Genomic DNA, 27,857 nt, shown 5'->3' on the forward strand with positions numbered 1-27,857 from the left:
GTTCTAATAATCAAACTATTTTAGTAAGGTCAAATAAACCGAATTAGTTGCAATAAAGTAATGAAGTAATACATATAATGAAATAAAATTGAATTGATACAACTAAAAAAAATTATTGTCCCAATAGTTTGGAAGCAATGACAATTATTTAGTTGGTTCTATTAACTTAGCTACTTGAGGCTATATTTATTAAATTTTTTAATTGCCACAATGCTTTTTTTCTCTCAGTGGCGTAAAGCCGGGTCCAGACTATGTAACAAAACATGTTATATAGCAAAGTTATATAACTTGTTAAAGAAATTCAAGTGAAAAAGTTATATAACACAATGTTATACAACATTTTTCTTGCTATATAGCAAATTTTATGTTATCCGTTGGGTGTCGGTAAAGATCAAAGAAAGTAATATAACTTTGTTATTTAACACGCCGCAACTTGTCCACACTTGTGTTATTAAACATTTACTGCAACCGCCAACCTTTCTTTTACTGGTATTGCATCTCGAAATGTCGTGTCTTTTTTGCCTATTTTATGGCCGATTTGATTTATCAGGTATTCGAAATCAGAACTTGTCATCCTTAGGAAATTTTTGAAACTACCATCACATTTGATGTCCCCTGTCAATGGGTCTATGTCATTCATTGCTAGATCCTTCAAAAGAGTTGTTCCACTATATGTTCCTCTAGCTCTCAACGATGGCCGTACCCAAAATCTCCGTTTAGATTTCACTCATCGTCTACATAAAATCACGCAAGCTGCTGCTGCCAAAATGGCATCCTCTACGTTTGAGGACATTTTCAATACTACAGATGCCACTGCTTCCAGGTGAGCACTTTTGTTTAGTTTTATTTTGTTACATAGTCTGGATGTCTCTACTATTTTATAACAAGTTATATAATAAAGTTGTATAACACATTTGTTGTATAACTTTGGTAATAAAATGGTAAAGTGACAGATGAATGGGTTAAGCCGCGTCCAGACTATGTAACAAAACATTTTATTAACAAAGTTATACAACAAATGTGCTATACAACTTTGTTATAATAATAATAATAATAATTTATTCATCCTTTCAGATACCGCAGAGGTATATAGGAAATGTCAATACAAAAGTAAGCAATACAAAACTATTATTCTAATACATCAGAAAAGAATTCCTTCAAATCATAGTATCCCCTGGAAGATAACATTTTTTTGATCTCCCTCTTGAACATTATCTCATTCATGGACTTAAACCTATTCGGCAGATGATTATATAATGCAATACCGGCATATATGGGGGATGACTCGTATTTGGCCGTCGAGTGCCTTGGCACACAAATCATATTTCGGTTCCTAGTTCCATAGCTATGGAAATCAGAGCATTTCGTGAGACAATTAATATTAGATCGCACATACAAAAGACAATTTAGGATGTAAATGCAGGGTAGTGTAAGTATTTGATAGTTCTTGAATATCAGTCTGCATGAATCTCTAGGTTTCAAGCCGAATATAAGACGAATGATCTTTTTTTGAGTGATGAACACACGATCGCATTCCGACGATCCGCCCCATAGGATGGTATTGCAGTTTAGGTGACTGTAAACAATAGAATAATATATATTCAATAGGGTTTCTGTGGAGACAGACCCCCTCAGACGATGCAGAGCATAATACGAGCTATTGAGCTTACGGCATAAATGGTCAATTTGAAAATTCCATCTCAAAAACCTGTCAACGTGCAGTCCCAGAAACTTGACATATTCAACAGTGTCAAGAGAATTACCCGCAACTGTCACCGCAAGTGGAGTAGACCCACCGAAATCGCGGTTTTGAAACTTAATTATTTGAGTTTTCGCCAAGTTTATAATAAGCGAATTTTTACGACACCAGTCGAGAAATCGCTGAATAAGTTCTTCACATATATGTTTCAATTCTTCAATACTTTTCGCCCTTACCGCCAGAGAAACATCATCCGCAAACATCACTAGAATAGCTGCAACGAGATAGTCTGGTAAGTCATTAATGAACAGGAGAAAAAACAAAGGTCCCAGAACTGACCCCTGGGGAACACCTAGCCCTGAGTGATATCTTTTAGAAAAGTTGCCATTGAGGTCGACGAACATAGTACGATCGGACAGGTAACTGGAGATCCAGTCAAGAAAAACACCCCTGAATCCGATCTGGTGCAATTTGTCGATTATGAACTTGTGTTGCAAACAGTCGAATGCACGAGAGAGGTCAAAAAATATTCCTGCGGCATGATCACCCTTGTCCAAACAGATATAAATAGACTCCATAAACTCGGAACACGCAGTTTGTGTGGACCTACCGACTCGAAAACCGTGTTGACGATTCGAAAGTATCGAAAATTTCGTAAGGAAATCACTCATTCTCTGGTACACTATTTTTTCGAATACCTTAGACAGTTGGCTTAGGATTGATATGGGGCGATAGTTGGCTATGTTTTTTGTATCCTCCCTTTTGTGAACGGGTATCACCTTTGCCAGCTTCAAAATTGATGGAAAACATCCAGAACTGATGGAATTGTTGAAGAGATGGGACAAATGTTCAGCTATAAAGGGAGCGATGGATTTCAGCAACCTAGCAGAGATCATATCGTGTCCTGTTCCACCGCCATTTTTCAAATTTTTAATGACGGATAAGACCTCATCTGCAACCACAGGAAAGAAGAAAAAATTGCAGTGTAACAATCTCTGAACTGTGCAAGTATTCGGGATTTGCCCCCCATAGCAGCTCAGTAAGGATCGCTGACTGACCTCTGTGAAATACTCTCCAAATGCTTCAGCTACCATTTTAGGGCAGGATATAAATTGACCGTTTAATTCTAGAGAAATATTTTTATCTCTCTCTGTTTTGTTTCCTAGTTGGTCATTAACAAAATTCCACACTGTTTTATTTAGATTTTTAGATCTCGCAAATAGATTTCTATGGTAATCGAATTTCGCAGAGGTCAGTATTCGATTATATTGAATTTTAGCATATTTATACTTATCTCGTACTGTTGGAGAGTTAGTGAACTGCGCAAGCCAATGTAAGTTGCGTAAGTTAGCCCTTGCTTCTAGAACTTGAGAATTAATCCACCTTGGCCGACATGACTCGGAACCATCCTGCAATCTCAATGGACATGCAACCTCTATGGCGGATTTCAGGATATCTACAAATTCCCGAAAACGGTCCTCAACCGACCGATCGCAATAAATACCACGAAAATCAGTACCCGAGATTAATGCAGACAGATGGTTCAAGTTGTTTTGTGACATCGATCTTACTAAAAAAGGTTGCTTATAATTACTTTTCGGTGAATAACAGGCAAGATAATCTAGCACAATAACTTTGTGATCACTTATAAAAGGCTCCTGAACAGAAACTTTAATCTTATCATGCATAACATTTGTAGCAATGTAGTCCCCTTTTGAAGTGGTAGTGATTCCATGCTTGTTTGTAAATATTCTAGTAGGCTCACATGAACTAATGGATAAGTTATAACCTAGGAGAAGATCATCCAAAAGTTTTTTCCGATGATTATTCGCTAGCAAATAGTCAATATTGAAATCTCCACACAAAAAAAGAACATCAGAAATGGAGTCACAATAGCTTAGGACATATTCTAAGACATTAAAGAAAATCATCAAATCACCCGATGGAGGTCTGTAGACACTCAGTATACAATAAACTAGCCCGCCGGTCCTAATCTTGATTCCACATAGCTCGCAGTGTAATTCCACCGAGAATTTATCAACATTTAATGTGTGAAATTCAAACATAGGTTTAACATACAATACACATCCACCATGCTCACGTTCAGGTCTACAATAATAAGCAGCGATGCGGTAGCCAGAAAGGGTCATGAAAGCGATCCTCTCCGATGAACACCAATGTTCCACTACACTGACGAAATCAGGATTGGTCGAAGCCAAAAAAACGTCCAAATTGTTCAGTTTGTTGGCTATGCTTTGGGCATTCACTTGAAGAATTCTTAATTTGTTGACAGTATCGCAGAGATTGTTTCTTGAGGAAATCTCATCATTCATTTTTTTTGTCATTCGTATGACGGGCTCGTCGAAAAAACCTGTTGACCGAAACACCTTCTGGCCAAAATGATGGTTCCATGATGAGGGACTCAAATTCAGCGGGAAATGATAGCTTGAATGAAGAGTATATGTTTGGTTGTTTAGAATTCAGTTTTTCACAACTCAGATTGGGAATAGTGTTTCCGAGAAAATCATTAAGTTGCTCCAAAGTTGTCGTAGGACTGAGTCTTGATAAGTGAACATAGCAGAGTTGTTTTTTGGGTACACATACAAGAGCCGTAGAATTGGAAGAACCATAAATTGGTTTGGATTTCATTGTTCGTTTAGCGGTGGTAGTATTAGAAGAGCTTAGCTTGGTTTTAGTTGTTACAACGCTGGTCTTCCTTTTTTTCTTCTTCTCTACAATCTCCCATCCCTTCTCAGCCTGAGACGGTAAGTTATCCGCGTAGGTGGTATACGGGTCAACAACAGATCCAGAAACTCCTTTAGATAAATCAGCTGATGTGGAAGGTGAAACATCTGATGGAACATGCATTACGGGGTCAACAACTTGTTCGGCTATCTCATCTGGGGGATTCCGTACATGTGTATCGATATTATCGATGATGTTTTTTTCTTGCTTTAATGATTGGATTTCCTCGATGAGAATATGCATTTGTTTATTTTGAGTACTTATTATGTTTTTTAATTCCGAAATTTCAGAATGTAACGGTGCTACTATTCTTTCGACTATACTATGAATAGTAGTGAACAATGAGTCTTCACCTTCGGAAAAGGAACTTCTAGGATTAGCCATGGCGGAATGAGATTTGTTGACCTTATCACATACTTCACAAGTCCATTTGGTTATTTCTCCACATTCACGCATTTCGTTGAAACACTCGATAGTGTTATAAAATAGCAGAGACATCCAGACTATGTAACAGAATAAAACTAAACAAAAGTGCTCAACTGGAAGCAGAGGCATCTGTAGGACATTGAAAATGTCCTCAAACGTAGCGGATGTCATTTTGGCAGCAGCAGCTTGTGTGATTTTATGTAGACGAGTGAAATCTCATCGTTGAAAGCTAGGGGAACATTATAGTGGAACAACTCTTTTGAAGGATCTAGCAATGGATGACATAGACCCATTGACAGGGGACATTAAATGTGATGGTAGTTTTAAAAATTTCCTAAGGATGACAAGTTCTGATTTCGAATACCTAATAAATCAAATCGGCCATAAAATAGACAAAAAAGACACGAAATTTCGAGATGCAATACCAGTAAAAGAAAGATTGGCGCTGCAGTAAATGTTTAATAACACAAGTGTGGACAAGTTGCGGCGTGTTTTATAACAAAGTTATATTACTTTCTTTGATCTTTACCGACACCCAACGGATAACATAAAATTTGCTATATAGCAAGAAAAATGTTGTATAACATTGTGTTATATAACTTTTTGAATTGAATTTCTCTAACAAGTTTTATAACTTTGCTTTATAACCTGTTTTGTTACATAGTCTGGACCCGGCTTTAGCAAAGGTTTGTGATAAATTTATGTTTAATTTTCTATAATGCTTGAATTTAGATATTTTTCACTCTTATAAATATGTTGAAAGAGAAAGAATTAGTCAGAAATATAAACTCCTCGGTGTCTCATCAGTAACTAGGAAATTGACTAATATGGTTATGAATATCCCCCTAAATAGTGACAGGAGATCATCAAATTTAACAAACAAAAGTAAACGAACAGTTTATAAAGAGACTGAACAACTCAACAACTTATTTACAGCAGTTTCATAATCAAGTTGCTTGAAGCTTCCTTTTGTGTCATTTAGTAGGACTAGATGACAGAAGTTTCAAAATTAAAGGTTTGATTATGAAACTGGCTGTAAGATTGAAAATGAATGATAACAAAAATAGGGTAACCATACTAAGGATTATTATAAAGTGAAAATAATGAAATTACTTTTACATTTCCCCCCACCCCAGTAAGAAACTTTTTTTTCACAGTGGCAAGGCGGGAGGACAATTATAATTAAATTAATACCCTCACCAATGATTAGATCATATGATATTCCCATTAAAAAGTTGATAATTTTCAGGAAAAAAACAACTGAAAGCAGCGGTTCTTCTAGCTAGAAATAATGGTTTTTACCATAAAACACTTTTGTGTTGTCAGAAAATTGGGACAAACAGGTGCCCTTACGATACAGGTAGTGGAATTTCGCCAAACCAATATATAAACTTGGTGGAATCTGTTTCTACTCAAGATGTGAATAACGTAAGAATTCATACACAATTTTTTATGTGGTTTTTAAATTACATTTATTCCATTCTAGGTACTGCAAAAACTTGGAAGGAATCATCATTTGGTAACCTAACTTGGGTACCATACTTAGCTGACCTTAAGTAAAAGTTTCAATGAACATTACTATTTATTATTCAAATTATGTCTGTTCAAGATTTAGTTATATCAAACTCATATTTTATTTACACCATCCCTAATAGCATCAGAACATGTATAACAGACCAAATAAAATTGTAAATAATTGTTATTTGTTGTATTTAATTCATCATTACAAATGACAGCTATATTGAAAAGAGGGTAATAAGTCTAAGCTGCATTCTCATTTTGTATGGGATCTAAACATTTCCACCAGTTAATTCTACTAGGAAATAGAAAAACCTTTGATTTTTCAAATTCTATATTACCTTGATATTTTCTTAGGGCCTCTCTCCTCTGGGCTAAATGGGCTGCAGTCTCATTGTGCAAGCCTTTGAGGGTTGCAAGTCATTGTCCTTCCTGTCCTGTCCCTAAGTAGTTTTTATTAATGATAATTTCTGCGATATTACAGAAAAAGTTAAGTCTATGCTCTTAGATGAAATTGCATTTTATTTTTTATGTCAGAAAGTATTTATCAAAGATAGAAAACTCAAGACACCATTCTCACTGTGACTTATGTGGTGACTATGAAAATAATAAATATGAAAAAAGCATTGGCATACCATTTTTTTCACCAAATTTATTCGGACAGAAATCTAATACGGGCGCCATTGGTGAAAATAAATTATAATTTTATATTCGAATAAATGTTCTTCAATGCGTACCCATAACCTACCAAATTTCAACACCCTGTATCTCACAAACAAGACCCATAGAATTTATGTATCATATAATCATCTGAGAAATAATATCCTGAATTTATGAAACCTCACTCTGAAACACTCTGTACATACGCAATGTCCTCAAGTATTAACCCCCCTAGAGGAACAACACAGTTCATCATATTGAAGCCGAAACTTTACCGCCGTAAAGTGGCGGTGCTTATTGGATATTAAGAGAAGTATATGATGCTGAGTCAGTCGTGAAATTTTGAGGCATTTTATTCTAGAAGAAATCTGTTTTCTTCAGCCCAAGTGGTCAGAATTTTTGGGACCGAGAGGGCTGGACTGAAACATTTTTGTGCCTGGTCTTACAAAGCTTGAACGTGGAATAAACACTTTTTTTATTGAAAATTCGATATCGATTTGTTTTGAATCTATAATTCAGTTATGAGCAACACATCGAATAGGGAATACTCCTTCTGACATTCAAAGCATCACGAACTATAGACCAATTTCTATTCTGAGAGTATTTTCTAAAGTATTCGAAAGAGTCGTGTTCAACCGAATGATCAAGTATCTTGACAAGTTCGGTATACTTGATAATGCTCAACATGGTTTCAGATTGGGTCGCTCAACAGAGACACCTGCAGTTTCCTTTGTTGGTTATGTGTATGAATGTCTCGACACTGGCTTGCATGTAGCGGCCTTATTTTTCGACCTCTCGCAAGCATTCGATAGTCTTTCTTTTCGATTTATAATAGACAAGTGTTACATCTTGGGTTTTCGAGGTGTATTTTTGGATTGGCTCCAGAGCTATCTCGAGGGTAGATCTATTTTTGTGAAGGCTGGAAGCTCTCTATCTGGCGAACATGATCTGAGTCTAGGAGTACCACAAGTATCTGCCCTCTTCCTCTTCTGTTTCTCCTCTTCATCAATGATCTCCCAGTTAATTTGAGAATGATGTTTCTAAATCTGCTTACGTGTAGTGGCTTTCCATCACCGATAAGGAAATTCGTAATGAGTCTCTTTGCTGATGATGTTTCGGTAGTGGTTTCGGCCACAACATTCGATGAACTTCAGTCCCTATGTCAGCTGCTGTTAGAAAGTTTCGTGATCTGGTGTCATAAAAATAACTGAAGGATAAACATAAATAAAACCGAATGTGTTTACTTCACAATTGGGCCTAGCGATCGTGTGCTGGTGCTTCACCATTTGAATAATATTATCCTATCTAAAAATGGTACTAAATTTCTTGGTATTCACCTCGACAATAATTTAAAATGGGGTTTGCACATTGATTCTGTATGCAAAAAATTAGAATAACAGTTCTTACTACGTTATGAATAGGGTGAGAAACTCACTTCCCCTTGAATCACTCATAATCAACTATTACAGCTTGGTCTATAGCCACTTATCGTACAATATTCTACTATGGGGAAACCTCGGGGGAACTGTCCGGACGTTGGAAGAGCTTTCACAATACAGAAACGTATTTTACGTATGATATTCAATATACCTCCACGTTCGTCCTGTAGACCCATATTCGTGGGAAACAATATACTAACTTTACCATCCATTTTCATTTTCAAGTGTCTCATACATGTGAAGGAAAATGAGGAAAGTGTTGTACAGTTGTCTATACTTCATTCAAATTTATTTTAGCAGTCGGTTGGCCATGAAATAATTTTCTCAAGTTTTTGTAACTAGAACGGAGTAAGGTTGGCACTCATGAAATGTCGTTAATGTCATAACGCCGTTGCCACAACTAATATCAATTTTTATTACGAAAATTCGAAAATGCCGAAAGTGATTGAAAAAAGAGACAGGGTTTCAGGAAGTGCTATTTAGAATTCAGGTCCGCTCATTCAAATAGTTATACCCTGATATTCTAAAATCCACAATACGTCAGACGGTAGCGAACATCTTCAAGGTAAGGAGAATTTATATAATGTTTCATCTGAATCTAAACGACTTATATTTCAGCTGAATATTTCCACAATCAGAAAGATTGTGAATGAAGAGTATGACAAAGAATTTCCTTCTATTGTGAGACCCAAAAAAGTTGTGGCATTTGAGAATTTTATGTCTGCGTGAATTATGCGAAAAGTTTACTACAGAATTTTCGATAAATGTCATCGGAGAATGAGTTCCCTAAAATGGATTTTTCTGTTTTTCATTTGACTTGTCCTATACAATGTAAATGTCTTAAGGTACTAATAAATACCTAAATATTATAATTACATCAATATATTAAGATGAATAGCCACAAATACGCGCAAGTTGCCCTGTTACTGTTTATTCATGTGAAATTTTTGTTCTACTGTGAAGTTGCATCTTAACTTGAAACTTCCTTCAACTCCTTTTACTTATATTGATGCAAGATGATTTTTATTGAAAAATTTAACATTCTTGTAATTATCTGTTAATTCCTTCGGGAGATACCCATTGCCAACCACTGCACCATATGCATTTCATCTTCGGGTTAATATTTTTGAAATCTACAAATGATGTAAGCCAAAGAACATAACGAACATTAACTCTCCTCAAGCTAGTGCATATTATAATATTATACTGATCCCTTGTATTTTCCATGCAAATAACTGGATTTGGTATGCCTTCAATCAGTTTGTATAAACTTCAATTATGTTCGTCAGATATTTTCCGAAGAGATTCGACATTGTGATAAAATACGTAATAACAGAAACTTTTACGTAGAACGGGCAACATAGCGTTGATTTAAAACCCAAAAATGTTTTGACAAGCTTCATAACCCCACATTTTCGTACTATAGGGAACTCTAACGATTTGTCAAAATCAGCTGACCGTTCGCTGTCGTGGGGCACACAAGCTTTTCCCTCCATTGATTCACATGCTGTTTTGGTCGAGTATTGTGTTTTGTGCATGTTTTTGAAAAAATGTTCTTCCCTACGTTAGGTTAGAGTGATTAGACTATAACTTTCTAAGAAATGAATCTTTTCACTGATAATAAAAAGCTTTGTGTGCCCCACGGTAATGAAGGGTCAGCTGATTTTGACAAATCATTAGAGTACTCTATACAGAGTGAAATGTGTCAAATTTCCATGGCCAACCGACTGCTAAAATAAAGTTGAATGAAGTATAGTTTTCATAACTATGGCACCAGAAATGGGAGAACGTTATTTGAGCCTAAGCATAGAACAACTAGGTTTGAGAAGATCAGGTTATGAGATATAAATGTCATTTTTATTATGAACGTTTCAGCAATATGCGATGATCATCGCTATTCTCAAGCCAGGAAAGCCTGCCGATTTTCCCGGTAGTTATCGGCCCATTGCCCATCTAAGCGTTATATATAAATCACTGGGGCGACTAATCTACCACCGAATAAGCCCACAAATCCTGGACATCTTGCCCGTTGGACAAGCTGGTTTCCGACCTGGTCGCAACTGCGAAGATCAGGTCCTTGCACTTCTGACCTATATTGAGAGAGGCTTTGAGGAACGCAGCAAGACAGGAGTAGCCTTCATAGACTTAACAGCTACCTATGATACCGTCTGGAGGGAGGGCTTTAATGTATAAATTCCTGAGAACCATAAAATGTAGGAAGCTGACAGCACTAGTGAACAACATGCTCTCCAATAGATGCCTTCAGACTGTAAAGGGGGACACACACAAAGCAGATCCAAGCTGCTTAATAACGGCTTACCTCAAGGCTCAGTTCTGGCTCCACTTCTTTTCAATCTATACATAGCTGACCTTCCACAAACACCGAGCCGTAAGTTTATGTATGCCGATGATTTGGCTCTGGCAACACAGCACTCGAACATGGGAAACATAGAAGCTGCTTTGTCAGCGGACCTGGACATTCTGTCGGACTACTTTAGAAGGTGGAGGTTGACACCCAGCACTGCGAAAATTGAGACCTGTTGTTTCCATCTCAACAATAGATTGGCATCTACCAGCCTAAGAGTCACTCTAAATGGCACTGTTTTACGCCATAATCACAACCCTAAATACCTGTGTGTCACGCTGGATAGTACCCTGTCGTTCAACAAACACCTGACCAACTTGGCAGCGAAACTAAGGATCCGTAATAACATCCTATATAAGCTGGCTGGATCGACCTGGGGAGCTGATGCTCCAACCCTGCGTACTTCCGCACTTAGTCTTGTCTTCCCAACGGCCGAATACTGCGCATTAGCTTGGATAAACAGCCCCTACGTATGTAAAATCGACACAGTTCTGAATAAAACGATGAGAATAATTACAGGATCCATTAAATCTACGCCAGTCGAGTGGTTGCCAGTGCTATCTCACATAGAACCACCGAGAATCCGCAGAAAACAGATCTTGGTACGAGAGTACACAAAAATAACCGCGAACCCGGACTTACCAATCCACCAGGATCTCATACACTTTAAACGATTAAAATCCAGAAGTTCCTCTGTCAGAACGGCACAACAGCTAATCACTAACAACTTTGACGGATACGAGGAGTGGCAGTCGAACTGGCAGGGCAAAGTTTCACCGAACTGGCACCCCTTACTCAATTCTAAAGAACCACCTCATGGTTTTTACTTGCCCCGCAAGCTTTGGGTTCGACTAAATAGAGTATGCACTGGTCACGGCAGAAGTGGATCGGCACTCCATAAGTGGGGAATGCGCTCCAGCCCAGAGTGTGAATGCGGTGCTGCCTCCCAAACAATGGGTCACATCGCCTATGAATGCCCGCTAACAACCTTTCCTGGAACAGGCGACGACTTGTTGCACGCGACACCGGAGGCCATTTCCTGGCTCAAACAGCTATGCCTGGAGCTGTAATAGTGGAGACAATGGGCCATATGCATAAAGAAGTAGTAAAAGCTTTCACTTCAGTTTATTGAAAGGAAATTATACATTTTATAAGCAACTGACAAAGATAGTATTATAGTAAAAGCAAATACTCTTCTTTATGCATACGACTCATTGACTGTGATTGTAATTGTGAAGTGTATTCTAGTGTTGTGTTGTGTGTACCTGTATTTACTTTCCTTTCTTTCTTTTTTTTTCATATATGTTCGAGTAGACCATAGGCTAAATAAATAAATAGATTTTATCTATTTCTTTAGGATTTTAACATCCAAATGGACAAAAAAGGGAGGAGAGGATAATTATATGACTTATTTTTGGTGAGAACTTAATTTATTTAATCAGACTGCAAAAACACGTCTGCTCGACTAGTTTCGGTAAGTTAACACATCACCGAAACTAGTCGAGCAGACGTGTTTTTGCAGTCTGATTAAATAAATTAAGTTCTCACCAAAAATAAGGCATATAATTATCCTCTCCTCATTAAGATGGTGAACGCCAAAGGGTTTAAAGAAGTTATGAAAAAAAAGGACTTTCGATGCATTAATCGTTGTATTTTTACATTTCTCGTATTCGGATTAGACATTTCCAATAATAATAATAATAATAATAATAATGCTGACTAAACACAATAAACATCACCCCAAAAGCTCAATAGAACGGACAGAGCTGCCACGACATCTTGGGGGTAGAGGAATTGTTGATTTGTCCAACCGTATGTCCCAGGAAATTGAAGGACTTCGAAAATATTTCTTCAGCAAGGCAGCTTCGTCAGAACTCCATCGAGTAGTTTGTGTTGCTGATAGTTCTACACCATTAAAGCTACAACAGGATCACTTGGAAACCGTCGAACACTCTGCAGAAAGTAAAATGCAGAAACTGATTGGCAAACCTTTGCATGGGAGGCACCAGAACGATGTCAACCATGATTACGTCGACATATCTGCGTCGAACTACTGGTTGACTTCCGGAAGGTTGTTTCCTGAGACAGAGGGCTTCATGCTCGCCATCCAGGATCAGGTGATTCCAACAAGAAATTACATGAAGTACATCGCCAAGGATGCCTCAGTGGCGGACGATAGCTGTCGTTATGGCTGTGCAACACATGAAACTATCCAGCACATCACCGGCGGATGTCAGAAGTTCGCGGGCACGGAGTACAAAAATAGACATGATGCTGTTGCCAAGATTCTTCACCAAGAATTGGCACTAAAACACCAACTTCTAGCTTCGAAAAAGGTGCCTTATTACAATTACCATCCGGATGCTGTGCTGGAAAACGAACATCACAAGCTCTACTGGGATCGCACGGTTCTCACAGACCGAAAAATAACCCACAATAGACCAGACCTCATATTGCTCAATAAGGATGAGGACAGAGCACTATTCATAGACGTGGCAATTCCAAATAATACCAATCTTCTAGATAGGCACACTGAAAAAATTTCAAAATACAGAGATCTCGAGGAACAAACCAGAAGACAGTGGAAGCTGAAAGATATCAAGACCATCCCTATTGTCATTTCATCTACAGGCCTGATACCGAAGAAACTACTAGAAAACTTGAGGAAACTTCAGTTGGACGAAAATATCTATAGAGTCATGCAGAAAGCGGTACTGCTCGGAACGGCGAGAACTGTACGCAAGTACATGGGGAATGCAGAGGAACACCGTCTGCTCCGACAGGAAGTGCGGGTGGAGCAGGAATCCAACCTACAGCAGGGAGGCGAGGAGCGACCCGGACCCGACCACCACCACGAGCCCGAAAACCTGGAAAGGGCTCCAACAGAGCTTAATCCTTTTGATATCTGAGATATCTGGGATAAGTGAATTTTCCTCTGGAGAGGAGTGTGAAAGCCGCAAGGCTAAAGTCATAATAATGTCTTGAAACAGAGGGCTTCATGCTCGCCATCCAGGATCAGGTAATTCCAACAAGAAATTACATGAAATATATCGCCAAGGATGCCTAGGATGCCTCAGTGACACATGAAACTATCCAGCACATCACCGGGGGATGACAGAAGTTCGCGGGCACGGAGTACAAAAATAGACATGATGCTGTTGCCAAGATTCTTCACCAAGTCTAAAAAGTCTGAAACACCATCCGGATGCTGTGTTGGAAAATGAACATCACAAGCTCTACTGGGATCACACGGTTCTCACAGACCGGAAAATAACCCACAATAGACCAGATCTCATATTGCTCAATAAGGATGAGGACACGTGGCAATTCCAAATAATAACAATCTTCTAGATAGGCACACTGAAAAAATTTCAAAATACAGAGATCTCGAGGAACAAACCAGAAGACAGTGGAAGCTGAAAGATGTCAAGACCATCGTTATTGTCATTTCATCTACAGGCCTGATACCGAAGAAACTACTAGAGAACTTAAGGAAACTTCAGTTGGACGAAAATATTTATAAAGTCATACAGAAGGCGGTACTGCTCGGAACGGCGAGAACTTTACGCAAGTACATGGGGAATGCAGAGGAACACCGTCTGCTCCGACAGGAAGTGCGGGTGGAGCAGGAATCCAACCTACAGCAGGGAGCCGAGGAGCGACCCGGACCCGACCACCACCACGAGCCCGAAAACCTGGAAAGGGCTCCAACAGAGATTAATCCTTTTGATGTTGGGGATTAGTGGATGTTCCTGTGGAGAGGAGTGTGAAAGCCGCAAGGCTAAAGTAATAATTTATTGATCCTTTGAGACAAATCAATGTATAGGATAGGTCATATAGAAAGAAAGAAAAATTACATTAGCTTATGACTATGACATCATTGAGGTAATCATTTACACCATAATAACATCTATTTAACATTAACTTCTTAACAGCTTTTTTGAATTTGCTGGAATCAAGAGATTGAATATTGTGGGGCAGATGGTTATAAAGTTTAATGCATTGATAGGAAGGAGACTTCTCAAACCTAGTTGTTCTATGCTTAGGCACAAATAACGTTCTCCCATTTCTGGTGCCATAGTTATGAAAACTAGACAACTGTACAACACTTTCCTCATTTTCCTTCACATGTATGAGACACTTGAAAATGAAAATGGATGGTAAAGTTAGTATATTGTTTCTCACGAATATGGGTCTACAGGACGAACATGGAGGTATATTGAATATCATACGTAAAAAGGCAATTTGCCTTTAACTTCCCTCTCTCTTCCTCTCAAGCGATATTTTATATCCCTAGATTACACTTCAACAGACCTGTGTGTTCCTTTGAATGTCAGCAATACAATAATTCAAATATTCAAAATAATATTCCTAACAATCCCTAGTAAGGACAGACTTTTTTCGCTAACCAAAGGGCACCAAATATCTTAAAATGGCCCTGATTTTTCTGCATATCTGTATTATCCTTTTTGAGCCTTACATTAAATTTTATCAAATGATTGGTCCCTCTAACCTTTTAGTCAGTCAGTTCTGTACGCAAATGAATATTTATGAACCGACAACTGTAAGAGCTAGCTTCCAGAAAATACGAAACTATAAATCTCAGGAGAGCTCTGTGGTGTAAATACACTGGTTGAGAATTTCTTCAATAATATTCTACATAGATGATATACTATTTGTTAGAGGTCACTCAAATTTTGCTTGAACCTTTAGAACCTCATTCTACGGTGTTATGTAATAAGGGCGAATCCGCCATTTTCACGTTTTTGGGGTTTTCGGCGATTTTATTATTAATTAACGGCATGAAGAGAAATCTTGAAACTTAGGAAATGGAAAACAATGTGCTTGAACGGCTCAGTTTCAAAATTACAGCTACTTCAAATAGTTTCTTATAATTTTCCAGTGGGTCTGAACCTTTAAAAATGCTCTCCTGAAAAGTGCAGATTTGGTTAATTCGCCCTTTTTCCATAACACCGTTATGATGTTATATCTAAAAAAGATGGAATTTCAAATGACGCTGATGGCACATCAATATACAGTCTTATTTTAGGTATTGTGTAATTGCAATTAATTTTCTTACTATAAGATCATCAAATTTAACAGAGTCTTCTAATTTTTTCAATGTTTCTCCATTTCTTATATCAATCATATCGAACGTATGAAATATTTCATCGGTATATTTCAAGATAAATGTTCGGTATTCCAAACAAAGTTGTAGTAATTCACTAAGGGGTGGTTGATATTCATTTCCATCAAGAATTTTTGATGTAGAATGCCAGTCAAATTCCAAGGAAGATTTTTCTAATTTTTCAATATGACTCTTCATGTCATCATTGATGTGTTTCAGATGATTCCTGAAAAATACAAAGGGTTAGGGCAATACAAATATTGTATTAAATAAAATTAACTCAACTTACATCTTATTTTTTATTCGAATTAAGGATTCATCAATTTCCTCTATAATGACCTGTAATAATGCTTCTTTAAGTTCCTTAAAATTTTGTGTATTGAGAATATTACTGCGAACACTGCAATAAAAAATTTGTTACAATAATTCCTGGTTTTTCTTCAATTTGAAATGAGTAACCTTTCTGTATGTATGAGTTCTTCTTTCTGATTTTGAAGTATTTGTAGAAGAACAATAATATCTTGCTGGAATTCCTCCCACATACTTTTATGTTTTGGTATATATTCTACTACAGCAAATATGTTTTTCAGTATGACGTCTTCTATTTCATTCATAATTCAATATTTTCATTAAGATTTTGACTATTTCAGTATTTTAAAATTCGAATATTTGAGGTTGAAGTTTATTTTATTTCACTTGTTTTAGAACTAATGATAGGTATAAATCGATTTCAAGCGAATAACCTGGTCATCATTGGTAATTACCAAAGATAACCAACAATAACCAACTGCGTTCAAGCGCTTTTGGTTATTATTGGTTATAATGTCGTGACGTCATGAAATAGCCCTTCAACGTCATCATTTTGGACCGCAGATAACCGGAGATAACCATACTCGAGAGCTGGGTTAAACTTCTGGTTATTGTAGTGAGGTTAGAAGTTGTGAAGGGACATAACCAAGGGCAAAACCAGCAATAACCGCAGTTATCATTGGTTATTCGCTTGAAATCGATTATAGTTGCGTCTACGGGTAGTTCCTCTGAATACAAAAAAAGCGTTGACTGAAGTATTACAATACTGAAATCAGAGAGGAAAGAATTTAGAAAGTTCCACAAAAACACTTACATCTTTGGAAAATCAAATTATCGTAAATCTTTCTAATCCTAAGAGTTAACAACTTTGTTGTTGAGTAAATAGAGTTACTCTGTGATAGAATCAAATGAGTAGTTCAAGTTCAGATTTTCCTCCCGTCAAAGTATCTACGTCACACAAATAACAATCCCCAATAATTCCTCAATAATTTTTTTCCTTATGTTCTCAATTTTGCGTTAGCTAGGCAATTCGTTGAAATTCAGACTGGCGTCATTATAAATATCCTTTCGATTTATCATGCAGCACCAATATTGGGTAACTAAAAAAAGTGTTCAAAGGAAATTGGGAAGAAAAGAAGATGAATGTGTTATTTCCTCAGATGCGGAATTGGACGCAAAATTGGAACTGTTTAAATCCATAAATGATAGTTGTATACAATTGCAACGATTCATAGAATTATACAAAGAACGGTTGTGTTATTTAGCTCAAGAGGAACATACTCTTGGAAGATATTTAAAAGAATGCGGAAAGAATGAGAAAAACGATAGTGCAAGTAAAATTATGGTAACTGCAGGAAAATCTTTATCTTATATCGGACATCAAAGACTGACTGTAAGACCTCCTCTCTTAAGGCTGCATCATGAAGTAGAAACATTTACTGGAAGAGCTGTTGTAGACACTAAAGTTACAGTAGACGAGATGGAAAAAACTCGTACTGAATACAGAGCTGCCTTGAGTTGGATGAAATCTGTATCTCAACAACTTGATCCTGACACTGGTCATGGTGTTAACAAATTCCGTAAAGCTCAGTCATATGTTAGGTCGACAAAAAATAAATTTGATAAGTATACTCTAGCATGTCTTCAGAAAGTGGATTTATTGGCTGCTGCTAGGTGCAATATGTTTTCTCATGCGTTAATTCCATACATAAATGCCTTATCAGTCTTCTCTACTAAGGCTACAGAAGTCTTAAATACCGCTGGTGTGAACTTAGACAAGGTTGAGCCTTATGATTTTCATGTAACCACTGAATTGGCCATTCCAAATGAAGATAAAGATAAGGAAACATTTTTCAATGCAGAATATACAGATAAAAGTGAAGCTCTAGCTAAAGAGGATGAAGAACGTGATAAACCAAGGTATAATGAAGCTGAATTTCCATATTTGCTTATAGTTTTGTGATAGCATTATTTGTTATTTGCTTGTGCACTGAAAATAGGCTCTTTTTTAACTATTCATGATGGGACCATGAATTTCACATGCTTCTCTTTTCATTATTATACCAGCAGTGGTACCACAATCAATTGACATTCTATCAACAACTTATAGATGACAGATTTGCTAAGGCATAATCGGCAATCTAATTACACCTGACAGTTGTTGTTTCAACAAATGCATAATACAGCGCAGACCTATCATCTGTAGTACCAATTTTCACCTTTTCGACTTATAGATAAGGTCGAATTGTGCTCTTGTCATGAATTTGTGGTACGACTACAGGTATCATTATAAGCCAATTTGAGTATTGTCCATCATGAAATAATTTTGCACACAAACTATGCTATTAATTTCATTTATATTTCTTAAGAGTTTGAAAGTTATAGTGAGCAGTAAGAAATGACTACCTTCTCTTTTTCAAATAGTAGACATGGAAAAAGTATTTCACTTTCAGACAGAATAGATTTGGTCATTCCTGACGAAACCGATTAAGTGCAATTTTCATCAAAAGATATAAACAAATAATTATGGTCAAGAAGTGTTTGGAGAAAACAATTATGTGAGAGTGTAACTGTCATATTATAGTGGTATATTTTAATTCAGACACCCTTTATCTCCATTCTAATATGGAGAAGAATATTTTTTAGTATGTACTAAATAGTTGCAGTGCACAGAGTAGTACTATTCTCTCTTTCTCTTAAATTATGGGTTTTGAAAAAATCATAGGATGGTATAAATGTTGGCGTATTTATCCCATGAAACAAATAGCTTACTACTCAATTTGTATTCTGCAGCAACCTGATATTCATAAAAGGCAATATCAAAGTATTTCTATCGTTTACTACATTCTTGTAGTAAAATTCCTTGGTAACAAGCTCCTGCGATGTGTGTGTTACGTCACCACCGCAAAATCAAACCTAGGCTACCGAATCTTAACGGCCGCGTCGAGACAGGAACCCTATTCCCGTGTCCAGTGTGTCCTAGAGTGTGCAGACGACTAGATGGACACCATCGCAAGCGATGAACGTCCAAAATGACGATGTGTGTGTGTTTTGTCCCACAGGTATGGGAATTGATCAAAACTCAGGATATTCAAATAACAACTAAATATTTTTTATTGCTTCATTCGATTCTACTTGAAAAAAGAGGAGAGGTTACCCAAATAAACTATGTATATACCTGGAATGGGAATTTTCAGAGTAATGAAAGAGAAAGTTGAAATAAGAAAATAGTTATTTTCCTAACATACTTTCCCGTACGAAATTGCTTCTCACCGTTCGGGCAAGCAATTGATTGCGGGGAACTCACTTTCCGCATGATTTAAAAACAATATTTTCCAACAAGCGCTTGAAATAAGTATGTATATCAAGGCAAGAAGGTCTTGACTCACGCGTGCAGGTTGACTCTGTTTACACCGATTTCCGTAAGGCATTTGATAAGATAGCCCAATCGATATTATTTTATCGTCTTGCGGAGGTGGATGTTTGCGGCAGTCTTCTGAGGTGGGTAGAATTATGGAGGTTAAGGATCCTACCTCCATGGGTAGAATCATACCTACTGAATCGGTCTCAGTATATTTCCTTTAATGGTTGTAGATCAAAATTGTTCAAAAACACGTCAGGTGTACTGCAGGCGTATCATTTATGTCTTCTGCTTTTTATTATTTATATAAATACTATTAAAAATGATTTCTTTATTCAAATTCTGTTCTGTATGCAGATGACTTGAAATTTTTCAAAACAGTGGAAACATATAAGGATTGCTTTGAATTGCAGCAAGACTTCATCAGGCTTCAAAAGCATTGCGACGAGAGCTATCCTCTTTCTGAATTTTGATAAATGCTGTAAGATGTCATTCACAAGAAATGCTCGTATTTTAGATTTTAGTTGAAAAAGTCATCAATACTTCCAATAGAATGCTGGGTTTCATTATTCGAAATATGTAGTATGGAGTTGGAACAGGACGTTGCTGTCGCTCTATTATTCTTTTGTCCACAGTAGGTTGGACTTTGCCTCTACTGTGTGGTACCCAAGATACAACTGTTACGTGCTGCGCTTAGAGGGAGTACAAAATAGATTCTTGCGATATTTGGCTAACAAAAACAATTTTAGGATTGATAACCACGACTACACGGCTTTTCGACATAGATTTAACATCCTGTGTTCATTTAATCGTCGGAGTTTAACGGATATTTTATTCATATGTGAAATTATAAGGGGAGATTTTTCGGTCCCTGGGATGTTCCAGTTCATTTCTTTTAGAGTTCCAAATGTTAGTTTGCGCTCTTTTGAGGTGTTTTATGGCTGTCTCACGAACACAAATTCGGCACTAAACTCGTCAATTCATAGAATGATGACCTCATATAATGCCCTTTGTTCTAGCGTGAATTAATTTCATGGTTCGATGGTTAGATTGAAAAAAACAATGAAAACTGCTTCAGTCTTTTGATCTTTTTGATAGGAAATAATAGTTCATCTTCTTTGTGGGATAAGATAGTTGTAATTCATAATAATGGAGGACTTCCCTACATGTTTGCCAACCTAGAAAAGGGTCTAAAAGGTCTACCATCAGGGAATGATTGCTTTCTAACGAAACCTACTTCATTCTTTCCGCAATGATCAAATATATTTATGAAATTCTATCGAGCTTTCTAGAGTTTACTGTTAAAAAGAAAAAAAGATTTTCATAACCTCGATTGCTGATTGGTTGAAATTTATGTTGGTATCACTACTTCTTGTGACAATCGACATATTTCATTGGCAAATGTCATTTTTACTGATATATATAATATTAATATTGTCTGCTGTATAGCTTACAAAATACAAGAAAACAAGAATGCGTTCAAGCAAAGATTGTGCACATAACCAAAACTTTGCCCATAACCTAACAGATTACTTTTTTCTTCTTGACATTTGCCAACGAAACATGTCAATTGTCACAAGAAGTAGTAATACCAACATAAATTTCAACCAATCAGCAATCGAGGTTATGAAAATCTTTTTTTCTTTTTAACAGTAAACTCTAGAAAGCTCGATAGAATTTCATAAATATATTTGATCATTGCGGAAAGAATGAAGTAGGTTTCGTTAGAAAGCAATCATTCCCTGATGGTAGACCTTTTAGACCTTTTTTTAGGTTGGCAAACATGTAGGGAAGTCCTCTATTTTGTATTTTCTTGTGTGCATATTTCAGATTTTGGAAGTTTTTGTTTGTTTGAATAAGATGGAAGTTTTTTCCGTTTGAAATAATTGTTAATATGTGAATATAATCTTGGGCGTATGCCCGTTTGTATTCCAGTGTTAAATAATAAATCAATAAATCTATAAATCTATTTTACAAAACTAATCAAATTTGGTTTGATCAATTCATAATATGCAATGGTAGACGTAATTCTGCATGTCTTTACCATGGTTATTTCATCGTTGGCAAACGGTACATAGAGATATGGCAGAATTCAATTTACTCTATAATTTTAATTTTAACTGTGGTTTCAAGCAGTACGAAATGGCACTTTTCCCTTATTTTATTATAGGTGCAAGGTTCATGTAGGTAACAGCCCCTTTTTCTGAGTAGAATCTACTGAAAAAATAGGATATATAGGTTGTAATTTGAAAATATTGAGTTTTGATGATTTCGATTTGTCCAACTTTATGATCAGCTCATAAACAGCTTGTACATTTTAGGTACAAACAGCAAACAGTGTTTTAACACTACATAAAAAAATTATCTTCAAATTTCCTTGGGTTAGTGCATATAATAATAATAATCATTTATTGACCTGACCACATATTACTGAATAAGGATGAGAATAGAGATTCCAAATAACAACCTATTAGATAGGCACATCGAAAAAAGATTCAACCCCCCACAATAACCGTTCAAGTATCGTTTAAAAGATACCATGTTTGGAATGTAATAAATCTTACGTGGGACAAACAAAACAACTGTTGAAGACGAGAATAAGACAGCACAAGTATGACTGTGATGATAGATTCCGAGATAGGGACAGTTCTACAGCTTTAGCAGTCATTATTATTGTTTTTACTGTTTTATGTGTTACACTGATAAATCTTTATGCGTTTATACAGCCTTGAAAAAGTTCGAATATACGGACGAAACGTCGTCATTTAGTTTATCTTAGTCTTGTTCTTCACCACCTGTCCTAGCTCCGGTCAAAATACTCAGCATTCTCAATAAACTTGAATTGGACGAAACCATCTATAGAATCATGCAGAAAGCGGTACTGCTGGGGACGGCGGAAACTGTACGCAAGTTCCTGGGAAATGCAGAATATGAAAGAGAATACCATCTACTTCGACAAGAGATGCGGAGAGATCAGGAACCCAATGAACACCAGGGATAAAGGGAGGAGGAAGGACCCGACCGACATCAGGAGACCGAGAAGCGGCCCGGACCCGACAACCACCATGAGCCCGAAAACCGGGAAAGGGCTCCAACAGAGCTTAACCCTTTTGATATCTGAGATATCTGGGATAAGTGAATGTTCTTCTGGAGAGAATTGTGAAAGCCGCATTTATTGATTTTATATATTCATATAAACAGATCACTGTTTATTCACAATAACAACCTGAATTCCGCTAAACAAAATCTTAACATCATGGGCTATTACCAACTTAAATTAAATTTTCCGTAGCCACCCGTGATGTCAATCATTCTTGAATGGACTACACCTAACGATGCAAAGATAGAGGGGTGTGCCCTCTGAAATAAGAAAGGAGTAGGCCGGTATAACCGGAAGTTGCAGAGGTCTGAAAATAATTTGGGCAGGAATTTCATTGGCGAAAATCCCATCATGCAAATATTCAGCATAAAATTATAATTAGTTATTATTTATAATTAGTGTTCAATAGTCCAATCGCCCTATATAAAGGGCGAGTTAGGATATTGCTGGTGCTACTGGCCATATTCGAATTACAACAGAACCGGAGCGACCAAGACAATGAACTCTATTGCATTGGCGTACCCGAAGAGTCGAAAAGCTAACTGATTTTCCAAAAGTAAAACCTTAAAAAACGCTTCCAAGACTACTTTCATCAAGCAAGCATCTATGTGTGCACCCTCCCGCCCATAATATTCTGGGTGCACCATTGCTCTATTGTCAAATCGTTCGTTTTGCAGCACATAGTACGCCGTGGTTAACGGTTGCGTTTTATTCGCAAACCCGCCGGGTATACTCTGCTGTGTCATTTTTGACGACGAGGTATGTGTATGGGAACACCGGAACTACTGTTCGAGGATATCGGAAGTATCCCAAAAGAATGAATATGGAAGTTAATCCCCGACGAAAACTCAACATTTCTTTAGTAGATTTCTAAATTTCAGAACATACTTGAATAGGTAGATTTCTTTTATTCGTATTGCTCTACACTACTGTTACCTGGTATCAAGTTTCGTAATTAGAGTTGTCTGTTTACATGGAGAAACTGAGAATATGTTTGGTTTTTCAATTTTAACAATAGTTTTCATGAAGCGTCAGCTTTGGGTCGAAGCCAGTGCATTAAATCTATCCATCAACTTTGAAGGTAGATCTACTTTTTATCTTATCGCCATTTAATCCAGGTCAAATTTCTATCTACCCGCTTCTTGTTTTTTTTTATTCTGATATTGGCTCTTGTGCGGCACACATCATAATGCACCTTAAAACTGCATCCAAATTAAGCCGCTGAGTGCCTATCGACGAGGCTTTAGAAATCTAACTCTTTAAAACGCCTGAAGAGCCAAATCAGATTGCAAAGAAAACAAGATCCGCCTTTAACCTGGCTTTAGTGGTGATAAGATTTAAAAAGTATGTGAATGCATAAATAAAATTTCTTTATTGAGTTCAATGATTCACATACACATCGCCTTTGCCACGGCCTTCTAAAGACAGGGGGTTTAGAAGGCCGCATAATAGGCTTATGTAGATGTATCTTGAAGCTTTCGTAAATGTTATTGTTTATGACTTCTTTCACCACTAATATAATTCTATGTATTCTTCTTTGATTCTTGTTAGAATTGGATATTTCATTGTTCATTACAGTTTTAAACTTATACAAGTTGCTTTTGCAAATAATTATCATATCAATCTATAATTGTTATTTTAAAAATGGAACGATTGGTTACATGCCGCATCGCATCATTTTTGGGTGGTCATTGGGATTGTGTTCAGTTGGATCTTAACTTGCCAGATAGCGCTGGGTTATTGTTATAACTTCCAAGCGTCTACTGAATGTCTATCTAACTAATGAATGTCCATCAATTCCGAGGCATTCTCGTTTAAAGAGAAGAGTTTCGTTGCTCTGAAATCATGATCATAGTTATTAATTCAGTTGTACTCTGCTAAGCAACATTGAGCGAGTTGAATAATTGAATGGGCGAACACTCTGGTAATGAAAATGAACAAGCGCAAAAAAGCTGCTAACATCACGCCCGTGCTTTCTTCATTTTTGTTATCTAGATCTTGTTTAAAAGTTAAGGCATAACACAAAATTGGGTTCACGCTTTAAAACAATTCCTGGGATATTTCCCAAGCTGAAATGTAGAAATGCAATTAAAATAAAATTTCAATAAACTATGTACTTTCAGTACGATTCAAGATGCAGGAAATGATCTTACAAACCTTCTTGGTGATGACTTTTCATTACAAGAAAATCCTACGAACGGACCTGTGGAAATAAATGCGAATAAAGCTGATACTGATCCATCACTTCTCGACCTGACTGAAGATGAGAATACTTCAGATCTACTCTCAAAGGACTTCTTCATGCCCTCAAATCTAATGATGGAAGGCTTCAATTTCACTAACGATGATCTCAAAAATTTGGAGAAATCAACATTAAATGGCGAATTCAAGCAGAGGGACGCCTGTGCTAAAAAAGACGCTCAGATGTCCTGGCTAAGTTTGTTTGAAGAGTTGGATCCCTTATCAGATAAAAATTTGGGAAATAAGAATGGAGATCAACTTTAATATATTTCTGAGGAAATGCGGAATCTCTGAATATTATATTTATTTTGATATTGAATAGTAAAACTACTGAGGTTTCTATATAATATGTATTAATGCATATGGATACAACATATTAGTCACTTAATTTTGTCTTTATATCGGAAGGATATCAGATATATGATGGAAATCTAAAAGTAAGATGATGGTTATTTTTGAAATACAAAAATCAGACAGTACATAGCTGTTTTTGTTTTCAATAGTAATATTTTGAACTGAATTGATTTGTTTGTTGTATCAGTAAAAATTTATTATGTAAACCATTAAAATCTTTTTATCTGAAACTTCCTTTGGTCATAAACCTTGTATTGTATTGATTCTTTCGATAATATTATATCTGTGCATTAATAAGCACATATTATTGATTTCCAAGATTCCAAGCTTATTTGCACAAATAATTAATTAGGATTATCAATATCATCTGCATTCGAAAAAAAAACAGGGATATTCAAAATTCCATTTCATTTTTATTGGTTCTTTATTACCTTCGGGTATTTCATCTGACACAGTTTTTGAAAATCCAAAGAAATATATGTATATATACATACACTGCGATTAGATTTTTTTTAGTCGTAATGTCTCAAGTGAGAATAACATTTGCACATCAGAAGATTTCTCTTATTAACAATTGAATAAATTCAATCACAATTTAGTAAGCCATGAAAATCAAGTGTTTAGCAAAAAATTTTTGATGTGAAATTGTAATGTTATGTACTGTATCAGAGATGTAACAGGTTTTTTGTTTTAATTATTTGCATATTTTATATCTAGTTATATATTGTTTTATTTTATGAAAGTGACATGGTACTTGTTCAATTTTTTGAACATGTTACTTACGTTAAAAAGCAATTCAGTTAGAATTATTTCAAAAAAGTACCTATATTCGACAATTCATAAAGTTGAATGAACATATATAGGAAACAATCACTTTAATGTGAACCCGACTTCAACACAGTAGGATAGCATTTTTCATCATGGGTTTTTATCTGTCATTCCAAAGTTATTCTTCAAAAAGTTGTTTTATCTTATCTTTTCTTATGTATGTAAAATGAAAGAATGTTTTTTAGCATTAAGGTAAAAGAAAATGTTTTTCACATGAAACTGTCATGATGTCATCGTGAAAATTTGTAATAGGGCACTCTAACGAAAATCGTTGGTTACTGTAGGGCAGGCAAAGTGTTTCTTAGAACCGGCTAGTGTAGTAGTTTTCCTGGCCTGCGGCAACATACGATTTTGGCAATTCGATATCCTATGAATGCATATATGCAGTGTCATAAGTAACCTGAATCTACAGTGTTCCACATCATAGAATATAATAGGTGAGGAATATCTATAAAATGAAGTACTTAATCAACCTAATCTCGAACTAAGATATGAAATTATATTTATGAATCAACAAATATTTTTATTATTGTATCTAGTCCATAAATTTTGAGATGAATATGATTGTTTTAGATTCTGTAATTTGGAATTTCGTTTTATTGTCGTTTCATTTCAATAAAGCATTCGTTTTCAATTACTTCTGGTGTTCCTCAACATAACACTTGGAAACATTTGTGCAAAAATCATATATTTGAAAGACTCATATTGAAATCGCTGATGATTTTGTGGGGAAAATTATTCGTTATCCGTTTTCTATTATAATTGGATGGGAAATGCATCTGACGTGAGGTTAGGACCTCTGCTCGCTTGTTCATAATCAGAACAGTCACCCATGTCTAGGTAATGAATTGGTCGCCCAACATGTGCTTGGCAGTTTTTCAATACTTCTAAAAGTACAAATCCGATCAAATTGAAAACTGGCAGTTGGCAAAAGTTTTGTGGGGTGAAACAAGAGAGTAGTGAATCTTTTCAAACATCACCCAAAGATATACAGAAAAATACAAAAGATATTTTCATGAAATTTATTTTCCTTGTGTTATCGGGGATGACAATGATATCTAAAATATTTTCAACTTCGTTTTCTACAATGGCATGCCAATAAATTATCAGTTTTTTTTTATAGAAATTGATTCTGTGACTAAAAAGCAGAGAACAATGTCTAATGTCATAAATCAATAACCATTTTCGAAATACTGGAAGCAAAGATAATTGGAGTTATGCTGAGTTTATGCAAAGCAGAGTTACTAAGAACTATATTATACCTGCCTAAAGCCGGCCATAGACTTTTTTTTTTTTATCCGTTCGTATCGCCGCGATTCGAACCGTCGCGCGTCGTTCCAAAAGCTCCAAAAACCGATATGTGTGTGGTGAAAAAAAGTAACTTCAACTACCATGGTTAAGAACACAGCAAGCAAACAATTTATTATGGATTTCATCAATTTGTACAGGCAATTTTCTGGCATTTTTTATTCAACACAGTAACCGCGGCCGCCAGTAAAAGATGTTTCCTCTTCATGAGGTACAGATCCGGAAGCGACTGAAAAATAACTGAGAGGATTTACCGAAACCGAAGTATGTGGCCGGCTGTGTGCCGCCCACAGAGACTTCGATCTTTTCTATCCGTTCGAAAAGCCGCGATACGTTCGAGGTATGGAGGGTACCCTCCATAGTCCGAGACGAACCA

At 36.4% G+C, this 27,857-nt stretch overlaps 2 protein-coding genes and 1 long non-coding RNA gene across 3 annotated transcripts; 2 read left to right on the forward strand and 1 right to left on the reverse strand.

The window, feature by feature from the left end:
• Positions 1–6,130: 6,130 nt before the first annotated feature.
• Positions 6,131–6,572, forward strand: LOC123322697. The gene is made up of 2 exons (XR_006539205.1): positions 6,131–6,298; positions 6,357–6,572. It is a non-coding gene; the product is annotated as an uncharacterized LOC123322697 (long non-coding RNA).
• A 9,319-nt stretch (positions 6,573–15,891) lies between these two features.
• On the reverse strand, positions 15,892–16,687 carry LOC123315098. The gene is made up of 3 exons (XM_044900667.1): positions 16,440–16,687; positions 16,270–16,380; positions 15,892–16,206 (listed from the first exon to the last, which is right to left on the reverse strand). The coding sequence occupies exons 1-3, from the start codon at positions 16,592–16,594 to the stop codon at positions 15,894–15,896; spliced, it is 579 nt and encodes a 192-aa protein (XP_044756602.1). The 5' UTR covers positions 16,595–16,687; the 3' UTR covers positions 15,892–15,893.
• A 529-nt stretch (positions 16,688–17,216) lies between these two features.
• LOC123317009 (islet cell autoantigen 1) lies at positions 17,217–26,810 on the forward strand. Its single transcript, XM_044903350.1, has 2 exons — positions 17,217–18,209; positions 24,874–26,810. The coding sequence occupies exons 1-2, from the start codon at positions 17,368–17,370 to the stop codon at positions 25,253–25,255; spliced, it is 1,224 nt and encodes a 407-aa protein (XP_044759285.1). The 5' UTR covers positions 17,217–17,367; the 3' UTR covers positions 25,256–26,810.
• Positions 26,811–27,857: the final 1,047 nt, after the last annotated feature.

The sequence above is a fragment of the Coccinella septempunctata genome, chromosome 1 (assembly GCF_907165205.1).
Source record: "Coccinella septempunctata chromosome 1, icCocSept1.1, whole genome shotgun sequence".
Taxonomy (NCBI): domain Eukaryota; kingdom Metazoa; phylum Arthropoda; class Insecta; order Coleoptera; family Coccinellidae; genus Coccinella; species Coccinella septempunctata.